Genomic DNA, 24,175 nt, shown 5'->3' with positions numbered 1-24,175 from the left:
TTCTCAAAGGCTTGTGCTATTAAATGCTCTAAGATTGTGTTATGAACATAAGCAGATGTATGTTACCACTACTGGCAGTTAGTAGTGGACATGAGAAATAAAGAGGGCACTTCAGGCAGGACAGGACAGGTTCAGGGGACTGGTAACTTGATATAAATCCTTCCTCTCATTCTCTTCCAAGTAAATAGTGACTGAAAGTCATGTGGCTCTTCAATGGCTCATCCAGACTAAGTGGCCCCAGGCCAGTAGGAAGCAAGCAGGTATTCTTTCTACTAGAGCTGGCACCTTCACTTGTCAGTTTCTTTAGCAGCAGAATGTGAGAAAGGCTGTATAAACAAGGGAAAAGGAAGTGTCTTTTTTTTTAAATCCTCAGAGGCCATTAGAGTAAACAGGCTAAGAATAGTGTTATGCACTGGGGGATGAAATTACACACACACACACACACACACACACACACACACACACACACACACTCCTTCACAATTTAAAGTTAATTAAAAGTTCTCTGTCTACTAGAAGCATGTTGTAGAGATGATTAGAAAATGATGAACTACAGCCCAGTGGCATGACAATTCACTGCCCATGGCAGCTACAGTTTACTGAGCACATACAGTGAACAGGGATGTTAGTAACATTCTAGCTAAATTTTTCCAATGATATAACCTAGCTTTTATTTATTTATTTTTATTTTTTCTTTTCTTTTCTTTTTTTTATTTATTTTATATATCCAAGTCCATTTAAATGAAAACAAACATTTATAGACAATATTTGGGAACTTGGGTGTTGTTCTTTCCAAACTACTTCCTGCTGGTAAGGGGAGCTGTCATGGGGGATTCTAAGAAGATGCAGAAATCCTGGCTGTAGTCTGTAAGGCTGCTTTGTCCAGCTGTTTTGAATGTAGGATCACCTGGTACTCTTGTTTCAGGCGATGACCTAGGTTTTATATTTTTCCACATGAAGAGACTAAGGAATACCAAGAAGGTATAAACAGAAAGGGACTGTTGTTGAAGGCAAAGGAACAAGTGTAGAGTTCAGGAGGTAAAACCATATTTATTGCAGCACTGCTCACAATGGTCAAGATATAAAGCTGTTCTCGGTGCCCATTAGCATATAAATGGTTAAAGAACACATATGTACATAGTCATTTTTTGTGTATGTTTGTGTCATCGCATTGTGTGCATATATGTATGCTCACTTGTGTGTGAACACACACATGTAAATGCAGGTGTATGTGGAGGCCTAAAGTTAACATTGGATGTGTTTTTCTTTTTCACTTTCTACTTTATTTATTTAGACAGTTTCTCATTGACTTCAGAACTCACACACTCCAGCTACTTTAGCTAACCAGCTTTCCCTAGGGAATCCTTTTATCTTTGCCTTCCAAACGCTGGAATTATAGATGACCGGTACAATTTTTGTAGGCTAAAGTATTTGGTAATAATTGGTTAAATGAAAAAATAGCTATGCAGCAGAATGCCTTCGTTTATTGGAAATACATATTGTTTGGGAATGATGTGGTATCATGCTGTTAACTTACTTTATAATGGCCAAAGGAAAAAATCCATTTAAATTGACATTTCACCATTTTAGTGTTGTGTGTATTACATTATCTACAGAAACTTTTTAAACAATCTAAAGATTATGGAAAAGTTTCAAATACAGTGCAAATAAAAGACCTCAAATGAACACATACTCTCTCAAATTACAGGATGGGCATAACTAAATAATAAATGTGTGTACGAATCTTTTGCAAAGCAGAAGAGAGGTGCCCTCAATTTGACTCTGAGGTACTATGTTTTATATTTAAAAATTCACTTTCACACTGCTCTATATACTGACTGGAAATAAAGAGTCAGTAGAGAGAAAACTCACCAATCTCTTCTAGAATGTTTTCCTAGAATAGACATTGAGGACTTTGGTAACTGGCAAAAAGAGTTGGGGGTTCAAAGCAATTGCTGGATTTCAAAACAAGGTAAACTACAGCTCTCTTCTAGCACTGCTATTGTACCTTCAATTTGGAGCATAATCTTAGGGTGTAAAGCAGATCTGACAGGAGGGAGAACAGAAGAATCTTGAAATTAAAGGGTTGCAGCTGCAAGCTTTTGACACAGAATATACTGCTGCTTTGTTCTCATCATTCCACTAAGACATAAAGCTCAGAAAAATGAGAGGTGGAAAGGTCGTTCAATAGTACAATATTTATTTAGCAAAGAATCAGGTTCTGGGGTCCATGATACACACACACACACACACACACACGATCCTTTTTTCTTTAAATTAATTTTTATACAATATATTCTGACCATGTTCTTTTCCCTCCCCTACACCTCCCAAGTCCTTTCTTTGGTCTTAAATGGGAGATTTAACAAGCAATGAAAACTGAAAAGCCCACTAAGTTTGATACTTAATTACCAATTTCAAATTCTATGTGTTAAGTTTCCTTTACAGAAAAGAAATTTATTCAAATGGCAATATCATGATAAATAACATTTAACAAGAGTAAATATGATATGATTTGAGACTTGAAACTGATTCTTCATCATTGACTAGTGAAATTAAAGAACGTGCTGCCAATGGAAGGGAATCACATGATTGGTGTCAAGTCTCTAATGATCATAATATCAACAATCCTACTCTAAATATTCATTATTCATTGCATTTACTGGGTACCAGAAAAGATATGAAGTTGCTGTTGTTTCACAAATAGAACAATGAAGCACAAATATGTTAAACTATTTCCTCAAGGGGAAAGAACCAGGATGTTGCAGATGAACTTTGATTAAAGATTTAATTCTAGCCATGGTCTGTAGTAATAGAAGCTCTTGTTATGAATTATGTGAGCATTAAATCACACATCCTGGTGTCTATACCTACAAAGCACTGAAGTAACTGGTATTTAGAAAAAATGGTAAGATGGTCATTGAGTTTCCTCCACTCTTATTATACATCAACAGTTGTTTGAACATTCAATGCCATATATCCTATCTACTTACTGTCTTTATCTACTAATCTACCCATCCATTCATACATCTATGTATACATCCAACTAATCTTTGCTACTTGCCTGTTCCTTTATGTCATTCTCCCAAATCACCTCTTTTGTTCCTTCTCCTGCTCAAATAGTTGTAACAACAGCAGCATGTCCACTCAATTCAAGCCAGATTTTTCTCTGCTTTGATGTTAAGGCCTCCCATGACCTGACCCCGTTTCAAGTCTGCATAGTTATTTCTCTTTGCATCTTCTGCTTTGGCCAAACATCTCCTATGGGCCTCCATTTAACCATAATTATAGTGCTATAGTTCTTCTGGGAGGTTGTTCACAGTGTTCATTGCAAAAGGAAATTTGACTGAGGTCAACTGAGGGATGAAGTCTAGCCTGCTTTATGTTCAAATAGGAGTGTGGCCTATTGCAGAGCCATATTTGCTTAGAGGAAAGGGTGGCTTTAACTTAAAAAAAATTGGAGATGGTCTTGCAATGTAGTCCTGGCTGGCTTAGAACTATCTATGGAGACCATTCTGGTCTTTAACTCACAGAAATCTACTCACTCCTGTCTCTTGGATGTTGGGAGTAAAGGTGTGTGTCACCATGTCTGTTCAAGGATACCCTTTTTAGTTTCCTCAAAGACATTATATGGCTGATGGTATAAGGATTCAGGCATTATGCTGGCCTACACCTGTCACCTGGCAGAATGCACTCAGGCAGATCAGCCACTGGTTCCAGGAGTACTCGTATGCAAGCAGATGCAAAGGACCCCTTTAAAAGAGAGACATCCCCCCCCACACACACTTAGATTCTCTATATGTTCTTTTCCAGCTCTTTTCCCATTCTCTCTTCCCCGCTGTTCCCCTGGGGCAGACAGGACTTTTCCTGTCTCCCTCTTCTCTTCTGTCCATTCTGTGTCTCATTACCTCTTTTCTCTTTCCTTCCCCCCTCTCTCCCTTTCTAATAAAACTTCTCACTTAAGCTGGGTCTGCCGGGCTTGTTTGACCCTCGCCTGCCATGTCCCCCACACAAGGACCCCCTCAAGCTTTATCCTAACATTTTCTCTATACTTTTAATTTAAATGTAAAAGGTAAATCCAGGCAAACACAAGCGTATTTATAGAGATTTAGAGAAGAAAAGTTGAAGTCTGAGATCTCTAGATAATCTAGACAGAACATACAGTAAAGAAATGTTTACTGCTTTTTTGAGGACTAGTTCACATAGTACATTTGTGAAGCCTTCATTAACTACAACGCACATTGGCCTCTTCCTCTTTCAACCTTCTATAGCACTTCATTCTGTCCTGTGATTGAATGAGGACCAAGGAGGTATTTTATCAATCCTACAACATCAGACTTTAATTTCACTACAAATATATTTGAAACTAAAAAAGTAGTGAAACAAAGTATGCAAATGTGTTAGAACCCATATATTGAAACATTGGGAAATATCACCGATCATGTTAGTATGTGCTCCAAGGTTAATTTGTGTTTGTGTGTGTATGTGTTTATGTGTGAGAGAGATAGACAGAAAAAGATGAAGGATTATGTGGCTATTGACTAGGAAATACAGGTTTCTGTTTTAACCAAGGAGTATCTTGAGACTGTATTACAAAGTATTAATTCCGAATAGCCTTTACCTGATGATATGTACTATTAGAGTACATCAGAATTTTCTCAACATTATATAACCTAAATAACACGGAGACAGCTGGAGACTAAAACATCTATGTTGCAAGCTCTTACTGTTTGCATATTTTGTTTGTTTGTTTTTCGAGACAGGGTATCTCTGTATTGCTTTGGAGCCTGTCCTGGAACTAGCTCTGTAGACCAAACTGGCCTTGAGCTCACAGAGATCTGCCTGCCTCTGCCTCTTGAGTGCAGGGTTTAAAGAAATGCACTACCAAAGTCCAGCTTTTTTGCATTCTTTTCATTTTCTTTCTTCTAAGTCATTTATTAACAAAATACTTATTTTTATCATGTTTGTATTTTGGGAGATTGTATGAGATTATGGCTGTCATGAGATATGATTGTAGAATTTAAAAACTATAATAATAAATTCTTTTCCTTTAACAATATCCACATTAATACCCATAAGAATATTCTGGTTGTCTCAAGCTAGGCACTGGAGGTAATTACTCTGTTTTATAATGGTTTATGGGAACTATAACTTTGCACTGTATCCCTGACTTTAAAAGAACTGCTATATTCACAAGCACAATTAAGGAATCACAGACATTTTGAGTTGTTCTCTGTCAACTTCTTCCCTCAAGTAAAGAAAAATGGTCACTTAAATGCTTAAAGGGTCCAAAAATGAATCGCTTAATGTTTATTCCCTCAAGAGAAAAATACGTCTTTTGAAGGCCACTTTGCCCTACAAAAGACCCTGGCCAGTATATTCCAGGAAAGTCTAGCATCTGTGGAGTAAATGTATGTTTCATGGTTCAAGAAATTTGGAGTAGCACAGGCTCCCCCTTAACTCAAAGCAGACCAGATTAAAAGATAATGGCAAACTAGCCCCATTGATGTTAAACAAAAGGACTGGGACTTCAAAGATGCCTGGAGAGGTGCCTTTAGAAAGACTCTTTGGTGGAGACTAGGATCTCCATAGGAGGTCACAAAGGTAGGGCCTGAGAGGTGAAGTAGCTTTGGGTAATCTGGAACAATTTTAATAACAATCATAACTCTTTTTCTCCCATAGGACGCTTGAAAACATACTTAACAATAACCAAGCAATTTCCTTTAAACTGTTCCCAAAATGGCTTCACCAAGTTCTAAGAGAGCGGCAATTACAGTGAGTGGAAAATAATAACAGAAATAGTCATTTTAAAAAGTAATATATTTAATAATTTTCTTAAGATTGTAGAATATAATGGAGTCTGTATTTGAATGTAGGTGTATTTTCCCTAAACACAAAGCTCTTTGTTTTGAATTATTTTACAAAGAATTAAAATCCATAAAAGGACCAGCAGAGTTGCATGTGGAACCCATAACGAACTTGAGAAGAGGTGTGGGAGTCTTTAGGTTCAAAGGTTGATCTTTGACAGTCTCAACAAGGTAGGTTAGCTAGCTGCCACCAATACAATATTAAAATAATAGTAAAAACAGGAAAAAGAGCTTTGTTAAATGTGATGATTTAGAGAAGAGAAACAAAGCCCAGTGTCTCTCTAGTCCATCTTCCAAGTGTCAGGTCTAAAGGAAACTCCATAGTTTAGTATGTTAACACTTTGGACTTTAAAAATTTTAATGTAACAGTAGCAACACAAGAGGGAAAGAAATCTGAAATATTTCTCATTTTTCACATACCTTAAATCACTTCCCCAGACCTTAACAACTTGCATTTAATGGAGTTTCCTTTGGACCTGACACCAAAGTCCTGACAGGAGTTTTAGCTTTACACACAGAGCAGGAGGTGTGTTTAACTCCACACTCCTGGTCCAGCTGTGATTCTAAGCAGCACTGACACTCAGCACTCCTGGAGGCTCCAGCCTGTCCTGCAAGGTGATCTGATAAATTGTCAGAACTGTGTGAAATCTCTTCCTGGGGGACGACTTCCCCTTCTGGCTGGCACCAGGCTTCATTCAGTCTTTTTCTTCTCCCAGTATGAGACTATTGGGGAAATTCCATTTCCTTGGAGTTTGTTGTTTTAATAGACTGATAGTCAGAGAGAGAGAGACAAGCAAATGACCCTCTTTAGAATATCTTTGCTCCTGCCTGGATGGCTTCAGATTGGCTAAATTTTGTAAATCTAGAGGTGAGAGATTCGTGTTACAGGAGCTAGTCCTCTGTGAATAAAGGGCTCCCCATTGTGATGGACTCCACAGGAAATATCCAGCAATAACTTCCATGCCAATTACAACTCACAAACTCACATAGATAAACAAGCCAGAGTACAGGCATTAAACCAATGCTTTTATGATTCCTCTAAAGCCATTTCTCAAAATGTACTAAGTCACACTGGGTTAGGAGTTGACATTTCCCTTCCCATTGTCAACCAGAGTGCCTAGCACACTGGAGACTCTGGATACATTTTCACTGAAGGAAGGACGAAAGAACTAACAGCAGTAGCCATAAGGAAACAGAGAAGGCGAAAATTAAAGAAAAAATAATTCCTAAGTTGGGCTTTGAGAGAATAGGAACACAGCCATGCAGAGGCAGTAGGATAAGAAAAAAAAAAAAAAAAGCCAACATTACAAGGACAATTGTGATCCAAACGAGTCCCATGGGACAACAGGAGAGGGGGTTGGATGGGGGTGTCTGGATCCTGTTTGTTTTAGAATAGGCACTATGGCTTTTGGGGAGGGAGGCTATCAACAAAGGGGGTGGGGGAGCAGAAGAGGACTGAAGCCAGAACTGTTGAGTTTGTTTGTAGAGACTCCAGATAAGAGATGATAAAAACCCTCAATTGGAGATAACACACTATTGTGCTTTTACCTAGTTCTGCCTTTTCTTGAGATCTGTGAGCTTGGATAAATCTTCAATCCCCCTGGCATACTTGTCTTACATTATTTCATAGGATAGCCTAGAGCCATTCAGGAAACGAAAGAACACTTTGTAGACATGAAACACTGCAAGATATTTGCTACTGCCACAGATATGAAGAAAACAACGAGGAGGGCAACATTAAACACGGCCATTGCAGTAGATGGAATTTAGAAATGAATCTTCTCTGACATATCTTTTGCTCATCTTCTTACACACCATTTGTTAAATTAGGAGGATTGTTTTTTAATTTCCCATTACAACCACAATAACTAGAGGGTAATTGTCAGAAGTGGGGTGTGAATGGAAGAGTTACTTTGCACACAGTGTGGTCACATTGTCTCATTTAATTTGCAAAGCACAGTACCTAAAGAGCAAGATGTCATTTCCTTTTCTGGTGATAAGAAAATAAATCTAAGGAAGGGAAAGTAAGTTACACAACCAGGAATTGTGGATCGAGGCAGAATTACAACTCATTTATTAGCTATTACATCATTGAACAGAGTTTTTGAAAGTATTATGATTATTGTTGTGTGAATGTGTTAGGGGAGGGGGTGTTGTATGAGATGTGTGAGGGGGAAAGATGCTCTCATGTGGAGCCCAGAGGACAACTTTGTGGAATTGGTTCTTTCCAGGTTACATTTGTTCTGGGGATCAAACACAAGTCAAGAGTTTGAAGTGCTACTGAATTTACTCACTGACTCCGGAGGTTTTTTTTTTTTCTGTTGTTGTTGTTTATTTTTTGACATTAAAGCAATCAATACTGAATTTGACATGAGTAACTCTTAAGGTATACAATGAAAAGACAATTCCCGAAGGCCATTGGGAATAGACCTGTATATTCACTAGAAGGTCATGCACTAATCACATAGAAAAGCCAGTTCAGAAGCTATAGACGTGTGGTGATGAGTTATACAATCAATGCAGTGTGAATGGGAAAACCAGTCTAGAGATTTTTGATAAAATTAGAAGTTGTTGATGACATGGACAATGAGGTTAGTGGTTGATTCCACAGTTTGTTCCTAAAACTTCATGGATGGCGAAGAAAGTAAAGGTAGTAGTAAGTTGAAGTGTCAATGACTGGAAAATAGTTTTATCTTTAGATAAACTGTATTTCGGGGAACATGGAATAAGATCTGGCTTTAGTTGAGTGCTTAGACAAAACTCCAAGCACTGTTTTAAGTGCTTTATATAGATCGATGCACTGAGAGATAGGGCTTAGTATGAAGTTGGAAATATAGGGTTGAAGCTTAAAGAGATAGGTTCACTGAGATATAAATTTGATTGTCATCAATATACAGAAATATAGCTAAAGTTACTGAGGCAAAAATGTGACCAAGTATGAAATGCCAAGAAAAGTCACTATTTTAGGATATGGAACTCTCAAGACTGTAAGTTCCATACTAAAGATTATGCCTGACACATTCCTTTCAATATAGAGGTCCCTCAATAAATATCCATTGGATGGATAACATTTTTAAATTATCAAAGTAGCATTATCTAACAGGCTACAGTACTCTGAAGACAAGAAAGAGGATTTCAGAGGGATTAGAAAGTGGACGATTGAAAGTAGGAAAGACAGAATGGAAAGAAACCATTGGTCTTGGTAATTAAGCAGATATTAGTAGCTGAAACAAGGCAATAGTAATGGAGTAGACTCAGTCTGGGCTCTAATACACTACAGTGTTAAAGAAGAGAGAAAATAAGAGAGAAATAGTTTCGATTGCATTGAAATGGTTAGATTTACTGGAGAAAACAACTATTTTTACATTTCAGGGTTTGCTTTTGCTTTTGGCTTTGGGTTTGCTTTTCAAATGTGGGAGAATTCAATATTGGTTATAAAAAAGAAACTGGAGGTAGACACCTGCCCTGGAGTGTGGTTGATACAAAATGAACTCCATATTTTTGCCTGTACACTTTCGTTTTGTTTAATTTAGGTACTTTTTGTCTTTTTTTTTTTTTTTTGATTTTTTAGAGAAAGAGATAGGGAGAAAGAGCATGAAGCTGGGTGGTTGAAGTGGTAGGGTGTTGGGAGAGGGGAAATACCATATTGTATGGAATTTTACTTTAAAGAAAAAAAACAGACAGACATGAGAGGGATTTCTTGCTTTTAAAAATAAAATGAGAGGGATTTCTTGCTTTTAAAAATAAAATGAGAGGGATTTCTTGCTTTTAAAAATATATATCTTCACTTACTTGTGGATAATTTCATACATGTATACAGTATCTGTTTTTATCAAAATCACCACCCATTTTCCCCTCTCTTACTCTTCTCACACCACTTAGCCCTCCCAGCTTCATGGACTTGTTAAAAAAAAAGCAGCTGAGTTCACTTAGCACTGCCAGTGCAAGATTGTAGAGCCACTGGAGCATGAAAAACCTACCAGGGGGCACAACCCTAAGAAAACTGACACTTCCTCCAGCAGCCATCAACTGCCAATGGCTCCTGAACTTCATTAAAACAACATTCATAACATTCATGGCTGCTGTAATGACTAGGACAACGGCAATATGAAGGACCAATCTGGGTAGGCTTACACTTTGGAAAGAAAGAAGCTAGTATTACCATCAGATCTTTACTTGAATATGAATGACAAATATGTTTTTATCATCTATTCTCCCCACCCAAATAAGTATTCTATTAGTGTTTTGACTTTATGAATCCTTGGGTGTATTGGAGACTTTTATGAATGCACACTTGAATACAGGCAGAATTAAATAAAAACATAAGGACACTCCTTACTTTTAGGATATATCTTATATCCTAGACATGATAGTCTGGGATGAGGTTTGTAATTTTCTAGTGTTTACTAATAGTATTCAATACATGAAGACACTTTACTGTTAGGCAGTCTCTTTTAAGGAGCACAATGAGCAGCACTGTACAAGAAACAAGTTTATAGAGAGAAGAGTGCACATTACATCTAATCTCCACCAGACTCTTACAGACTTAAGCACTTAACTAAAGGATCCCTGGTGTTCTGCAGTCCTAGGTTCTGTCTCACTAAGAAAAACTGTGCAGACACTTCACCTGAAAAACAAATTTAATGGATTTTAATGTTTACCTTTTCATTCCTTCATGTAGAATTGCTTTGCAAGTTCTTAGAAAAAGCTCAAAAACAGCTACATGACCCTATCTTTAATTGCTTACCAATATTCCATTATTGGCAACTTAATTTTCACAGCAGAAGAGATTTTCTCATCATGAAATGCAACAGAGTTCCTATCAATGTATTCATAAGTTATTTGCATTAGTATCGCTCAAACAAGGTATTGCAAATTCAAATGCCTACAACCATCTGAAAAGTAAAAAAACAGCACAAATACAGAGAATAGACTCTAGTTGAAACTAAATGAAGGCAACACAATGCAAGGACATTAAGAGAAAAAAAACATCCCCTCCATAATAGCATCTTCTGAGAAAGTAGTTTGTGACTCTCCTCTCTTTCACTTTGTCATTAAATAACAAAAAAGCTTTCCAACACCAAAGATGCTTTGCCCAAGTAAAGAAGACTGAATGCAGCAGTTCTGGACTTGAGATAACAGAGTAAGTATTGTCAGTAGACCTCAAGGCTTACTCCAGTCTTACCATGGTTATTGCAACTGACATAGCAGGTGACATTGTAAAACCATGAGACAGGAGTGTACAACCCAGATGGAGAGACCCACTTCAGTGTTTTGAAGAACTGAAAAAATTATCCTCCACCATAGGAAATGAAAAGATATAGTATCTCGGAAATGCCTGTACATCTACAATAATTATATACTGCTTTTGCATATATATATATATATATATATATATATATATATATATATCAGAGTCTAAAAATACAAGTTTTACTGAGTGTATTCTACATTCTTTTAACCAGTAGCAAGATTCTGGGAAAAAGTGAAATCAAAAGCTAGCATTTTCAATAAATGTAGTATAGACCCTTAAGGAAACTCATAACTCATCTCATATACTGGATGAACCAGTTAAAAAAGTGTGCAAGAGTCTGAAATCAATATTTCTTCTTACAAAGACTAGCAGAAACATACTTAAGAGCTGTTATTCTGGCATAAGGGGTCACAAAATTTTAGAATTCAATCTTCTGCTATTATTCTTTCTTATTTACAGGAAAAATCATTTCACCTTACTGATATTTTCTGAAAGACAGCATGTGCTTATTTTTTTCACAAGTGTGCTGATCTTACTGAATTGAAGGAAATAAAGCTCTAAAACAGTTTTTTAAAGCTTTATAAAAAGAGCCAATCAGTTAAAAGAATTAAAATTCACAAGATGAAAAATTCAAGCATCTTTATTTACTGTTTGTGTTGAAAATGACTTTAGCGGGTAGGTTTTTCTTTTTTAAACCAACCAATGAAATAGTACTCAGTAATTAACAACTTACTATTTGAACAGCATAAATATCTAGCTCAACTGGGAAACTGGCATATCGGATCATTTAGTCATTCCACCTTGGCGAAATTATCCTACTAAATGCATTAGACACTTCTGGGATCCATTAAACTTCTTGACCAGACCTCTACACAAATTCCTTTTGCCTTGAGTCTCTGGGTAAGTTCATGAACAATACCTAAGCAACCCCACTCAAAGTTAAGTTTAGAAAGCTTTTTTTTTTTTTTTTGTCCTAAACATTTTAACTTTTTGATGCATGAAAAGACTTACAAGAACATATAAAGTTTAATTTCCATTTGATCGCTGCCACTTTCAAGTCCCAGTCCTTTATGCTCTCTTCCCACCCTTAAATTTGTATGTCAATCCATGTTCTCACAGGTTAGGGAAAGCTATGTTTCTTCAGCTTTGCAGATCTGCTTATTGGTGCAAAAAAAAAAAAAAAAAAAAAAAAAAAAAAAAAAGGCATCAGTGAGCAGTCATCTGAACTTGTCCTGAACAGATTCACAAATGTGTGCATCTCACCCTGTCTACCTCTATTTTCTATTTTCCAAACCTGTAGCGATGTTTTAAGACAGGAAGATTGCTGAGTTCCAAGAGTATTAAACTAACACTATTTTTGCTATTCCTCTTCAAGAACCCTATTAACTCCTATTAGAAAGGCTCCGTTTTGGTGCAAACCTCTGTTACACCCAACAGAAACACAAGAGAAAAAAGAAAAAAAAAGTGGCGGGGGGGGGGCTTTTGAAGCCTTACCGCTTCTGCTAGTTCTTTGGTCAGGCATAAGGAAGCCAGGAACAGCCACAATCTGAAAGGAGAGGGAGGGTGAGAAACATGGGCTCTTTGAACTACAGGGTCCTGAGTAAGCAAAGCCCCCACCCCCAGCAACCTTTTCATGCCTCTTGAACTTTTATTTATTTATTTATTTTTTGTAGTGACATATGTGCAAGTATAGTCCTGGCCAGGCAAGGCAGCCCAAAGTTGGAAAGGGGAAGGAGGCTCTAAGCAGCAACAGCTCACCCTGGGTGCATGCTTGTGGCTCCTCCGGAGCTGGGTCCCAGGAGACTGCTAAGCTGCTCCTCGGCGCGGGCTCGGGCTCATCGGGGCTCCGTTGATGCTTGGTGGTTTGTTCCTTACTCAGGACAGTGTAAGGGGACCAAGTGGCTTAGTTTAGAAGAAGCTATAGTCAGCAGCTAGATAAAAGTGCCCCGAAGGGGAACACATTCAGCGGTGCCCGCTACAACTTGTAGCACTCAGGAGATAGTTCCATGCGCCAGGGGAGGAAGGAATGGAGGGGAACGGGGCGGGGTTGTCTGCTGTCAATCACCCCCCCACCCCACCTTGGAAAGCTGCTTGCCTTTCTAAATTTCAAGCATCTCTACACATAACAGTTCCAAGGCTTTATGCGTAGGTCTCTAGAGACTTATACACAAAGATCTATGCAACTAGGCATCATAGATTTCCATAAAGTAACACAAGAATAGAATTAGGTATACTACTATTACACAGACCAGAAAGTGTCCTGGTACAGGGACCTAAATTCAGGAACTCTTATTCTGATTGCACACTAATGGCTTGGGAAGGCTAGGGTGCGGTGTGTGTGTGTGTGTGTGTGTGTGTGTGTGTGTGTGTGTGTGTCTTTGGAGTTGTAAGCCCATAATCTCTAGAACCCAAGGATGAATAGATCCTCATAAAACAGGTTCAAAAAATAGAGAGAATATAGTTTAACCCAGGGACTGAGAATAGAAATGTTCTGAAGAAAAGACTCTCTAAGGGGTCCACATAAAGTATCTTCTTGGTCTTTAAAATGTCTTCTTGGTACTTAAAATGTCTGTAAGACTTGTCAAAGTAATATTTATGCCTACTTCATCTGGAAGAAACCAATTCAAGTACTATTGGCTCCATATAGACAATTCCAGTGAGGTGTTTGTGTTCATTGTAAGGAATTATACTAATGTTATTTAATTACCTTCCATAAGTCCTCCTGAAACTCAACTATGTACGTCATACTACCTTTTTGTTAGCATGATATAGGTAATAAATGTTAATTATGGCACTCGATGCACGTAAATAAAAACACATAACTAAGCTTCAATAGTATTAATCTTATAAAATTACTAACCTACTTAATACTTCTTATCTTGCATGTGTTATACATTGAGGATTCAGAAATATATATGCTCATTTTCTTAGTTCATTTATAATTATGTAATATTTTCTTGTCTTCTGCTTATATATAGGAACCCTTTCCCATGAGCACTTGGAATGCAAAGGCCAGCAGCAGCTCAGGGAGCAGAGGCAAAAAAAAATTGTTTCTAATGATTAACAATAAAAAGCTCCCTATCTCTGAAATCCATCCGCCAAAAAATAGTCCCAACTCAGGTCTGTTTGGAAGTGGCTTTGATCCTCAAATCAGAGGGAAGTTTGGACTGATCAGGAAAGAGTAGCATTAAGAGACGTTACAAATGAACAAATAAGAAATCTTGGTGGTTGGACACGTAGTGTTCAGTCAACTGTTCTTGAAGTTTCCCTCCCTCAAATAACTGAGCGGCACTCCCTTGCAGGTTGCCCGTGCAGTGTGAAGCAGTGGCGGAGTGATACTCAAATTCCCCAGCGCTGGCTGGGGGCGGTGCAGGGAAGAGAGCGAGGAAAGTAGATTTGAAGGACGTGAGTGAGGAAAGTTTGCAAGTCCCAACAGAAGGCAAAGTGCTCCCGAGAGACCGGCTTTGGGGAGGGGAGGGGGGAGGGAAGAACAGTTTCTTCTTTCTTGTTCTTGTTATTTTTTTTTCTCAATCGCTTCACTCTTATAAAATCTTTCTCCCAAGTGCACCAGCATAATTGGGACACTCACTGTCCCTTTCTAGCTCTAGCTCTCTTCCCAATAACCCCTCAAGATTATGCCAACCGGTCTGCACGGACCTGGGATTCCGTGCGGGTGCTGAAGGAGCTGCAGGAGCCAGAGAAGAATGCAAGTGCGGGAAGTGTGCCTGGCCGCCGGCTGGTTCTTACTGGCCCTGTTTCTGTGGGGGCAGCCCGCAGAGGCTGCGGTAAGTCCTCCCTCCTGCCCCATCGCTGCTCGCTCGCACAGAAACCACTGGATCCTTTACTTTCCTTACTCCTTGGCTTTGGCTAGGGAAGTCAAAACTAGCTTTTACTAGAAAGAAACACAAATCACAAAGCTGCTCCAAGGGAGAATTTCAAGTGTTTCAAAACAGGGCCGCTGGCTTCCCTGGGGCTACCTCTTGTGGGGCAAGAGTGGAGGCAGGGCTGGGCAGGAGTGTGAGGGTGCATATTAATGGGTCACTGGGCTCTGGTGGGTTTTTTAAAACTTTTCCTCCTCTCTACCCCCACCCCCCACCTTGGGTTGCTGTCTGCCAGATAGCTTTTTTCACTACTTGTACCCAGCCCACGCACTCTTTAAATATAGTTTAATATTTGGTTCCTCTAAAATTTAACTGCTGTTAAAGTGTTAATAGCCCTGATGGAGTACTTCCCTTGGGAAATGCTTTTTTCTTAAGCAACATGAACCTACCCCTAGCCCAGGTCGGTAAAATTCTGACCTGCTTTCTGACCTGTTGACACCATTCCTATACAAATGTTAAAGTAGCATACCAATCAGAGTGAAGTAGAGAATCATAGCCTTATGCTTCAGGAGTTTTGTATCAATAAAAATAAAGTTCGGGATTTCTGTTTGCTCACATTGAAAAAGCCCCCACCAAGCCTCCTCAACGAATTGAGACTTTGCTTTGCATCTATTTACAGGAAAAGAACTCTCAATTTTCAAATGGGCATGCGATTTGTGGGTTAGAAGAGTGGGGGAGGGCTACATGTAAGATGACAGAGCAAAAAGTTCCACTCATGGTTAGGAATGTAGCATGGATGCCACAGTCTGTCCCTGAGAAGGGACTCTGGCTAGTCCCAACACCCACTCTCATTCTGGGAGGTAAGAGGTAAAATAAATGCAAAGGACTGAATGGCTCTGTTGCACAAAATATTCTCGAGTTTGAAGGCCGTGGCACTTAATTTCATTTAACCAGTGAAGAAATAAGTGCGTGACACAATTATTTAAGCGTTACATTTGAGTAATCATAATGGATTTTGTTTTTAGAAATCACTTAAATATGACATCATGGCTTAGGCCTTCACCTGATTGAGTGACTGTCAGTCCTTTAGATGCAGCTACAGATATTCTGGGTCCGTTTTACAGTCAGTAGGCAGGGTCTCTATAGCACTCAGCACACCTCCGATCACATTGCCCGCTGTACACCCCAGTAAAAATGTAGGCACTGCCAGTATAAAAAGAAACTTTTATGTTATTGTAATCACAACATAATTATGATGGAAAATCTGTTGGAAACCCTACACATGTCAAATGTTTTAACTATGCATGCTATCGTTTTCATCTGTCAAAGTAGATATATGATTTAATAATGTTATTTGGGTGCAGAACGTTTTCAATGGGTAAGGTTTAGACAGCTGATATGGCTAAAGATTTTTATAATACATTATAATTGTGCTATAGAGAAGAGCTTCCTTTGACAATCATCTTAGTGTCTATTGTTTATAGCATTTGCCCCAGGGGCAAAGATTTTTGTGGATGATTCATGAAGGAATCCTTCCTTTTAATGATCTAGCTATTAATAAATATGCACTAGATACCAATTATACAGGTGTGTGTAACAACACTGCATGTCAATTTAAATCTGCTTGTATTTAAAACGACATTTTTGTGCTTAACAAAACTTATGAGCATTTTTTCTTTTAATTTTTAAAGTAAAAAGTGCTTGTAACGTAGTTGTTTTTTCTCCTCCTATACACTTTTAAAGGACATTACTTGGCAATTTCCTAGGATAACAATTTTAATCCTCTTTTTAATCCAGGGGTTTGTTTTCCCTGCCTCACAAATAAATGGCCTAGTTAAATGAACGTTTTAATCATTTCAAAAGTATGAATGGTATCTGCTCTCCATACTTGTGCTAGGAATATTGGTGACCTTCTGCAGAGTGAAACTTGACCATGGTTGGGTTAGTCTTTCAACGAGTTTGTCTAATATTGAGGCATTTATATCAGGAAGAGCATTGTTTCTTAAATCATCTTACTTTTTCATATTTATGTGATTTCTCTATCTCTGGAGCCAGATTTGGATAACAAAAAGGTATGGAAGTTTTTAAGGTAGAAAGTTCACTAGAAAGAGTAAATAAAATAACACAGGTACTGACTGAATGGTTAGCAAAAAAAAAAAAAATAAGGCTGGAAGGGTCATTTTAGTGATGAAATAGTATATTTTTATGTTAAGGTAATTATAGTTATATAAACTCAAATATATACACTTGTAGATTTATGAATATGGCTATAAATAGCATGTACAATTATACTACTTCTAGCATACAAATTTCTGTAACTTGCTTTTAATGGAAGAGAGCAGATGCATTTCTATAATTTAAACTTTACTGTGTATTTTGTGACCAATGGCAAGAATTTTTTTTATTTATATTTGAAACAAGCTTGTTTTACATGTCAGTCCCAGTTGCCTCACCTTCTCCTCCTCCCCTGCCTCTCCATCCCATCCCCATTCTGCTCCTGAGGGAAGGTGAGACCTTCAAAGTCTGTCTTATCAATTGGAGCAGGGTCTAGCCCCTCCCCCATGTGTCTAGGTTGAGGGAGTATCCCTCTATTTGGAATGGGCCCCCAAAGTCCATCGTGTGCTAGGGATAAATACTGATCCACTACCGAAGGCCCCATAGACTGCTCAGTCCTCTTAACTAACACCACATTCAGGGAGTCTGGGTTGGTCCTATGCTGGTTTCCCAGCTATCAGACAGGGGTGTATGAGTTCTCCCTTGTTCAGGTCAGCTGATTCTGTGGGTTTCTCCAGCCTGGTCTTGACCCCTTTGCTTATCACTCCTCCCTGTCTGCAACTGGATTCCAGGCTCAGTGTTTAGCTGTGGGTGTCCAGTGGCAAGAACTTATCAAGGGCAAGAGTGAGGTTTTTGGCCAGGAAATAATTTTTTTGAATGAGATGTCCTATAGGAAGAAATGGTCATTATTGTTTTCATTATTGTTTTAGTTTACATTGCTCAGTGTGTATTATGTGCTAAATACTATGTTTTTATAGTAAAATAAATTTTCATATTTAGTCTCATTTTGCAGTGCTAGGGATTGAAACCATAGGTTCAAGTGCACTGCATTTGGTCTGTAGTCTCTTCTTACGGTGTATATGCATAGCCATATATATACATATGTGTTGTGTGTGTGTGTGTGTATATAGAGTCACTTTATATGTCAGAAAACTATGAAATAGAGAGGCTAAGCAACTTGCTAAAAGACACATAGCTAATGATTTGTGGAGCTGGGAAATTTAAATTCATACTTTGTCCTTAACTCTCTTATACTGTCCCCTTTGCATATAAGCCATAGAATTATGTTGTGTTAAAAAGATTCATGGATTTTTATTATACTTTTTGGACACAGATTGTACAGTGCTAGTAATCATGGTGTTTCCATTTATTCCTGCTCTTTTTTGTTTGTTTTTGTTTTTTGAGACAGGGTTCTTTTGTGTAGCAGCCCTGCCTCTCCTGGCACTTGCTCTGTAGACCAGGCTGGCCTCAAACTCGCAGAGATCCCCCTGCCTCTGCCTCACCAGTCCTGGGATTAAAGGGGTGCACCACCAATGCCTGATTCTTCCTGCTCATTTTATGTAAAGCAGTATACCATAATGTAAATCGATGTGTACTTTAAAGATCAGTTTGATCTCGGTGGGTATGCAGAGTGAGATAGCGTAAATGCAATTTAAGAGCAGCAATCACTGGTTGTGTGATTTTATGTAATCTCAATAAAATTTGGATTTGTAAAGCACCTACAACTTTTGATCCTTTATTTCCTTTGAAAAATATTGCCTACGTTTCTTTTTTACTTACTTAATAATTTTAAGTATGCAGAGGTGTCCAGAAATATGCCAGTTGTGGTAAATAAGGAATGTTTGGTGGTATAGCCTTGCCAAAGATGATCAGTTCTGTTCATTTTGATTTTCACTAACCAATACCCTCATATCTAATTTTGTTCATTTACCTAACTATCTTTAGATTTTTTTTTTTTTGTAATTCTGAGGATCAAATTCAGGACTTTTTTTTTTTTTATTACTTTGGAGGCTGTCCTGAAACTTGCTCTTTTGACCAGGCTGGCCTCAAACTCACATAGATCTGCCTGTCTCTGCCTCCTGAGGGCTTGGAATAAAGGTGTATGCCACCAATGCTCAAATTCAGGACTTTGAACCCACTATCTAAGCACTTTATAACTGAACCCCATCCTCAGCTCTGTGTCTGTAGTTGTGGTGATATATTGTTTTGACCTAATAAAGCCAATGGAGGTCAGTTTGCAAAGCCAGACACACTAGTTAACTATAGAAACTATGCAGTGGTGGCACACACCTTTAATCCCAGGATTCAGGATTAAGAAGTAGACAGATTTCTGTTAGTTCAAGGCCACCCAGGGCTACATGAGATTGAATCAGTCTAAAAGAGTAACAGAGCTCACACCTAATCCCATCATTAGGGAGGTCTGTAAGGCAGGAGCAGGGTCTTAGAGCTGGGATTCAGCCTGACATAGAGAGAGAGACAGAGACAGACAGAGAGACAGAGAGAGTCTCTAGCCACATTGATGAGAACATAGCAGTCTGAGTGAGCAGTGAAGTCTGGAGCAGTTTGAGGATCACCCCTGAGGTAAGAGGTAAGAGCTACTGTCTGGCTGCTTTGCTTTTCTGATCTTCAGTGTGAAGCTGGAACGCCATTATCTGTCTCTGGATCTTTTGTTTTTCATGCTATAGAAGTCTTATACATATATTTTGATATGTACCTTTGCTGTTATTTTGTAAGAGTGCATGAATTTTCCCTGTCATTTTACTTGGCTGTTGCTTTTTGTATGTTCAGGATATGATATGCTTTTTAATCTTGAGTTATTCTTGACAGCTTGGTTAGAATAGTTCTACCAAATTTATCCACTATAAATCATTTTCTTCCCTTTGTAAACTTATCTTATGAGACTGTACAGGGTAATATTGTGAAACAGTCAAAATATCCAAATAATCTATTTTTGAGACAGGGTCTCTCTACATAGTTCTGGCTCTCTATGTAGATCAGGCTGGCCTTGAACTCACAGAGATCTACCTACCTCTGCCTCCTAGAGTAAAAACATGTGCCACCACACCTAACTAAATAATCTGCTCCTAATGATAGTTTCTTCACTAATGCTAGCATCATTTAATGTTTCTGGCATGAATGATTGTTACAAGATGAATATTTGCTTCATTTTTTACTTATAGTTAATTATTTTTTATTACAAATATTTACTGGAATGATTCCAAATATGCCAAACCTGTAGGTTTTTCACAATGGTGTCTATATCCTTTGATGTGTTTCATCAGTTTGGAGCATCTCTTCATTTACTAACATCACAAAATGGTCATCTCTAATTTCCTTGTTCCAACCTCGGGATGAGCCACTTCTCTGAGGATTCTATTCTTTTTTATAAATCAGGGTACTTAGAGGCCAACATATGGACAATTGTGACTGTGCTGTCATTTTGTTGCCTTTTTCAGTTGTATCCATGATATCTAACACACACACACACACACACACACACACACACACACACTTGTATGTGATGTACCTGCATCTATATCAATCTCTTCAAATCTTTCTATTATAAATTCTTAACAATATCTCAAATTGTAGTCAAAGACCAATGAATAAACATACATACTTGATGTAGTGGGATCTGGTTTTCATCCCATCTCCTGTTTCTAGAGTTCTTGGGGGAGGTTATGGGAGATGCTGGGGATTGAATTCAGAGTCTTAAACAAGCTAAACAAGTACTATTGCAATTAGCTACATCCTTACCTAATAACATGCTAACTGTGTTCCATTCATTCTCTATGTGATTTTTAAGGCCTATTTTGATCTTTCCTGTAGTTCAGCTTTTCTGTACATTACTTTCTGCAGTATGCTTTTTCCATTGTGCTCTAGGAAAGCTTTCCTAAAACACTTATAGTGTGGGATAAATAGTTTGGTTCTCTTTCTTGATTCTCAGTCTTTGCTCAATTCTAGCATAATGTTAAATTTTCAGCAGATGCTTATACATGAACTCACAATAACTAACATGTTGCATTTATAGTGTTCTATTTAACTACAGTACCCACAACTGTGTGTGTGTGTGTGTGTGTGTGTGTGTGTGTGTGTGTGTAGGTTAGACATTATAGGCAAAGTTAAGCCAATATTCTTTCTGCCTTGAGAGAGTGTACTTATTTCTCCACAATATCACAGCAATTACTTATTATATCTGTCTTTGAAAAAATGCAATATTTAGCTTCTCCTAGTTTTCTGTGTGCCTTATTTTACAATGATTTTATTTTAGGGAATTTTATATGTTCCCTTTATTATATTATCAGCTATTTGGAGGCAATAATTATATACTTCTTATTTAACCAATGTTTTGTATGTTAATTTTTTATCTAATGACAAGTGATATGTGATCAATGTTGGGAAATTAGAAAATATGGCAAAGTGTAGTGAAACAAAGAAAAATGTGACCACAATTCTACTAGTATTGCAGAAATAACATATTATTCTTTTGGGGATTTTTCTTATATGAATAATTTTTAATGGTTAAAATACGGAATCATACTTTGTGCATTTTCATGTATTAATTTTCAGTTATGAAGTCTTTATCTTAGGGTGTGGAAATTCTTTGTTTTGCCTTTGAGACTGGGTTTCTCTGTGTATTGGTTGTCCTGGAACTAGTTCTGTAGACCAGGCTGGCCTAGAGCTCAGAGAGATTCACCTGTCTCTGCCTCCTGAGTGCTGGGATTAAAGGAGTGTGCCACCTCTGCCTCTGTCATCAGTAATTAATGTGTTAAACACTTGTTATTTTTAGTCTTTGAATAGTAAGGTAGAACCTAATACTCAGGAAACTTATAAGTCAACATATAAATTATGTGAACCTTTTTACAGTTATGCTTGTTAAGGATATAATACTGTTTCCACTTTAAAAAATTATGTCAAACTTACTTTTCATTGATACATTAAAATGTGTACATAAATGGACTGCTTGTGTTGTTTCAAGAGGTATATATTGTTTATGTCAGTTAAATATACCTACATCATCCAATATTTATCATTTTTATGGTGAAAGCATTTAGAATCTGTTTTCTAGTTTATTGAAATGTACAGTACATAATAGTTATCTATAGTCAGCCTTCTGTGCAGTAATAACACATGAACTTATCTAACTTAGTTCCCATTAAGTAACCTTTTTCCTATTCCATTTTCCTGTGTATTCTCTGTAGCCTCTAAAACTCATTTTTTAATTCTCAACTTCTGTGATTTTGACTCATTTATATCCTACACATAAGGGAGACATTTTAGTATTGGTCTTTCTGGGCCTTGCTTACCTCACATAACATAATTTACGTTTCTCTCCATGTTGTAATGGCATGTGTGTGTTCTTTTATATAGCTGAATATTATTCAATGTATTTGTATATTGCTATTTTTTTCTTTGTCGGTGGATGAACAGTTAAACTAAGGTTCTTCAAATTTCTTCTCTATTATGCACAGTGCTGCTCTGAACACATAAGTGTAACTGTCTCTACATACAGATTTAATTCTCCTTCTATATATATTCAGTGTTGAGACTGCTGGATCAGATGATTGGTCCACTTTTAATAATTGAGGAATTCCCATACTTTCCATAATGACTGTTTTTCTTTTCACTCAATCCAACAATATTGTAGTGTTGCCTTTTTCTCTATATCATTGTGAGAGCTTACTGGTTTTATTCGTGTGTACATGTGTGTGTGTGTGTGCACATGCACCCATGTGTGTATGTGTGTGTGCGTGCACATGCACCCATGTGCATACATGCAGAGGACAGAGGAGAGCATTGGGTGCCTTCTTATTATCTTCTCTATACAATGTCCTGTATTATCCACTTATATTTTGAGACCATGTCTCTTGCTGAATCTGAAACTCACCTTTGGGTAAGGCTGGGTGGTCACTGAGTTCTGTGGAGCCTCTTGACTCCATTCCTCAATTTGGGGGTTATAAGCATACAGGGTCATGCCTGGCATTATGAGGTGCTAGGAATTTGGAACAAGGTCCTTATGCCTTCATAGCAAGCACTCTTACCCACCATGCTATGTTCCATTCCCCTTTGTTTTTTTTTAAGACAGAGTCTTACTCTGGATCCCGGGCTGACCTCAAGCTCATGGCGATTCCCTCTCTTTGGCCTCCCAAGTGCTGTGTTACAAGGATCCTCAGTTTTTATCTGGGTTATTTGATTCTGTTCTATTGAACCCATGGATCTCATTATATATTCTAACTATTAACCACCTGTCAGACATATGCATGTCAAATATCTTGTCTCATTCTGTATATTATTTTTTTATTCTCATGATTGTATCCTTTCTTACTTGAAGGTTTTTGTTGATATAATGCTTGCTCTTTCCATATGTGTGTGTGCTTTCTGAGAGTCACATAGAGTTTAACTAACTGTCCATTGTGATATAGTTAATGTGATTAGGACATGGTTTGAAGCTGTGCATTCTGCCTCTGTAACCTCATCATGAGATTATTTCCCATTTTATACACACTAAAACAGAGGAACCATGTTATCCCAAACAGGGAGAGGCTGAAGAGATGATTCAGTGCCTTAGAAGGTTCTTAAATTCTCAGCATCCTTGTCAGATGGCTCACCAACTCCCTTGAACTCCAGCTCTAAGGATCAGGTACCTTCTTCTGGCTCTTTAGGTCAGAATATTTACCATTGTCCTTCCCATAATTCCTCTCTTTAATTGATTACTTGACTTGCCTCATGATTGGTAGCATTTTATTATAACTACCTAGGGTATTTATCCACAAGCCTAGATTTTAATTTTGTGAACTGTACATTCCCTCATTTTTCTTCCTTAAATGAGAGATGGAGCCTGTCCATCTTGAATTTACACTCCTCCTAGCTATAATAAGGCTATGCAGGATCTCAATACACTGATTACCTCCCCTGGGGAAGTTTTGTGATGTTTTTGGAACATAAAGCTTTTCTACCTTCCTCTCCTACTCTTTTCACCATCCCTACACCATAGAAGCCTAGTGGGCATTTCCTTAAGTGGTTATGAATTTGCCTAGTCCTTTTCATCTTACCTTCTGTGGTCCATGAAAAGCTTTACTCTGTTAATCTGTGTTACCGCCTTGGGGCTATAACACCGGAGCCGCCATGTCTTCTATTCAGAAAAATTTAACTTGTCAGGATGTATGGAACAAGTGGCT

At 37.9% G+C, this 24,175-nt stretch overlaps 2 protein-coding genes across 2 annotated transcripts in view; one reads left to right on the top strand and one right to left on the bottom strand.

Moving 5' to 3' along the window:
* Col4a6 (collagen type IV alpha 6 chain) overlaps positions 1-13,032 on the bottom strand; it is a 287,481-nt gene extending 274,449 nt beyond the window's left edge. The window contains exons 1-2 of the mRNA XM_051178016.1: positions 12,880-13,032; positions 12,616-12,667 (exon numbers count right to left, since the gene is read on the bottom strand). Coding sequence (XP_051033973.1) covers positions 12,616-12,667; positions 12,880-12,890 — 63 coding nt within the window. The 5' untranslated portion in view covers positions 12,891-13,032. The remainder of the gene's footprint in view (positions 1-12,615; positions 12,668-12,879) is intronic.
* Positions 13,033-14,638: 1,606 nt separating this feature from the next.
* Col4a5 (collagen type IV alpha 5 chain) overlaps positions 14,639-24,175 on the top strand; it is a 152,186-nt gene continuing 142,649 nt past the window's right edge. The window contains exon 1 of the mRNA XM_051178007.1: positions 14,639-14,906. Within this exon, the coding sequence (XP_051033964.1) occupies positions 14,826-14,906 (81 nt within the window). The 5' untranslated portion in view covers positions 14,639-14,825. The remainder of the gene's footprint in view (positions 14,907-24,175) is intronic.

The sequence above is a fragment of the Phodopus roborovskii genome, unplaced genomic scaffold (assembly GCF_943737965.1).
Source record: "Phodopus roborovskii unplaced genomic scaffold, PHOROB, whole genome shotgun sequence".
NCBI classification, from domain to species: Eukaryota; Metazoa; Chordata; class Mammalia; order Rodentia; family Cricetidae; genus Phodopus; species Phodopus roborovskii.
The sequence above is the reverse complement of the archived record's forward strand: the minus strand, read 5'-3'. Positions and strand labels throughout refer to the sequence as shown.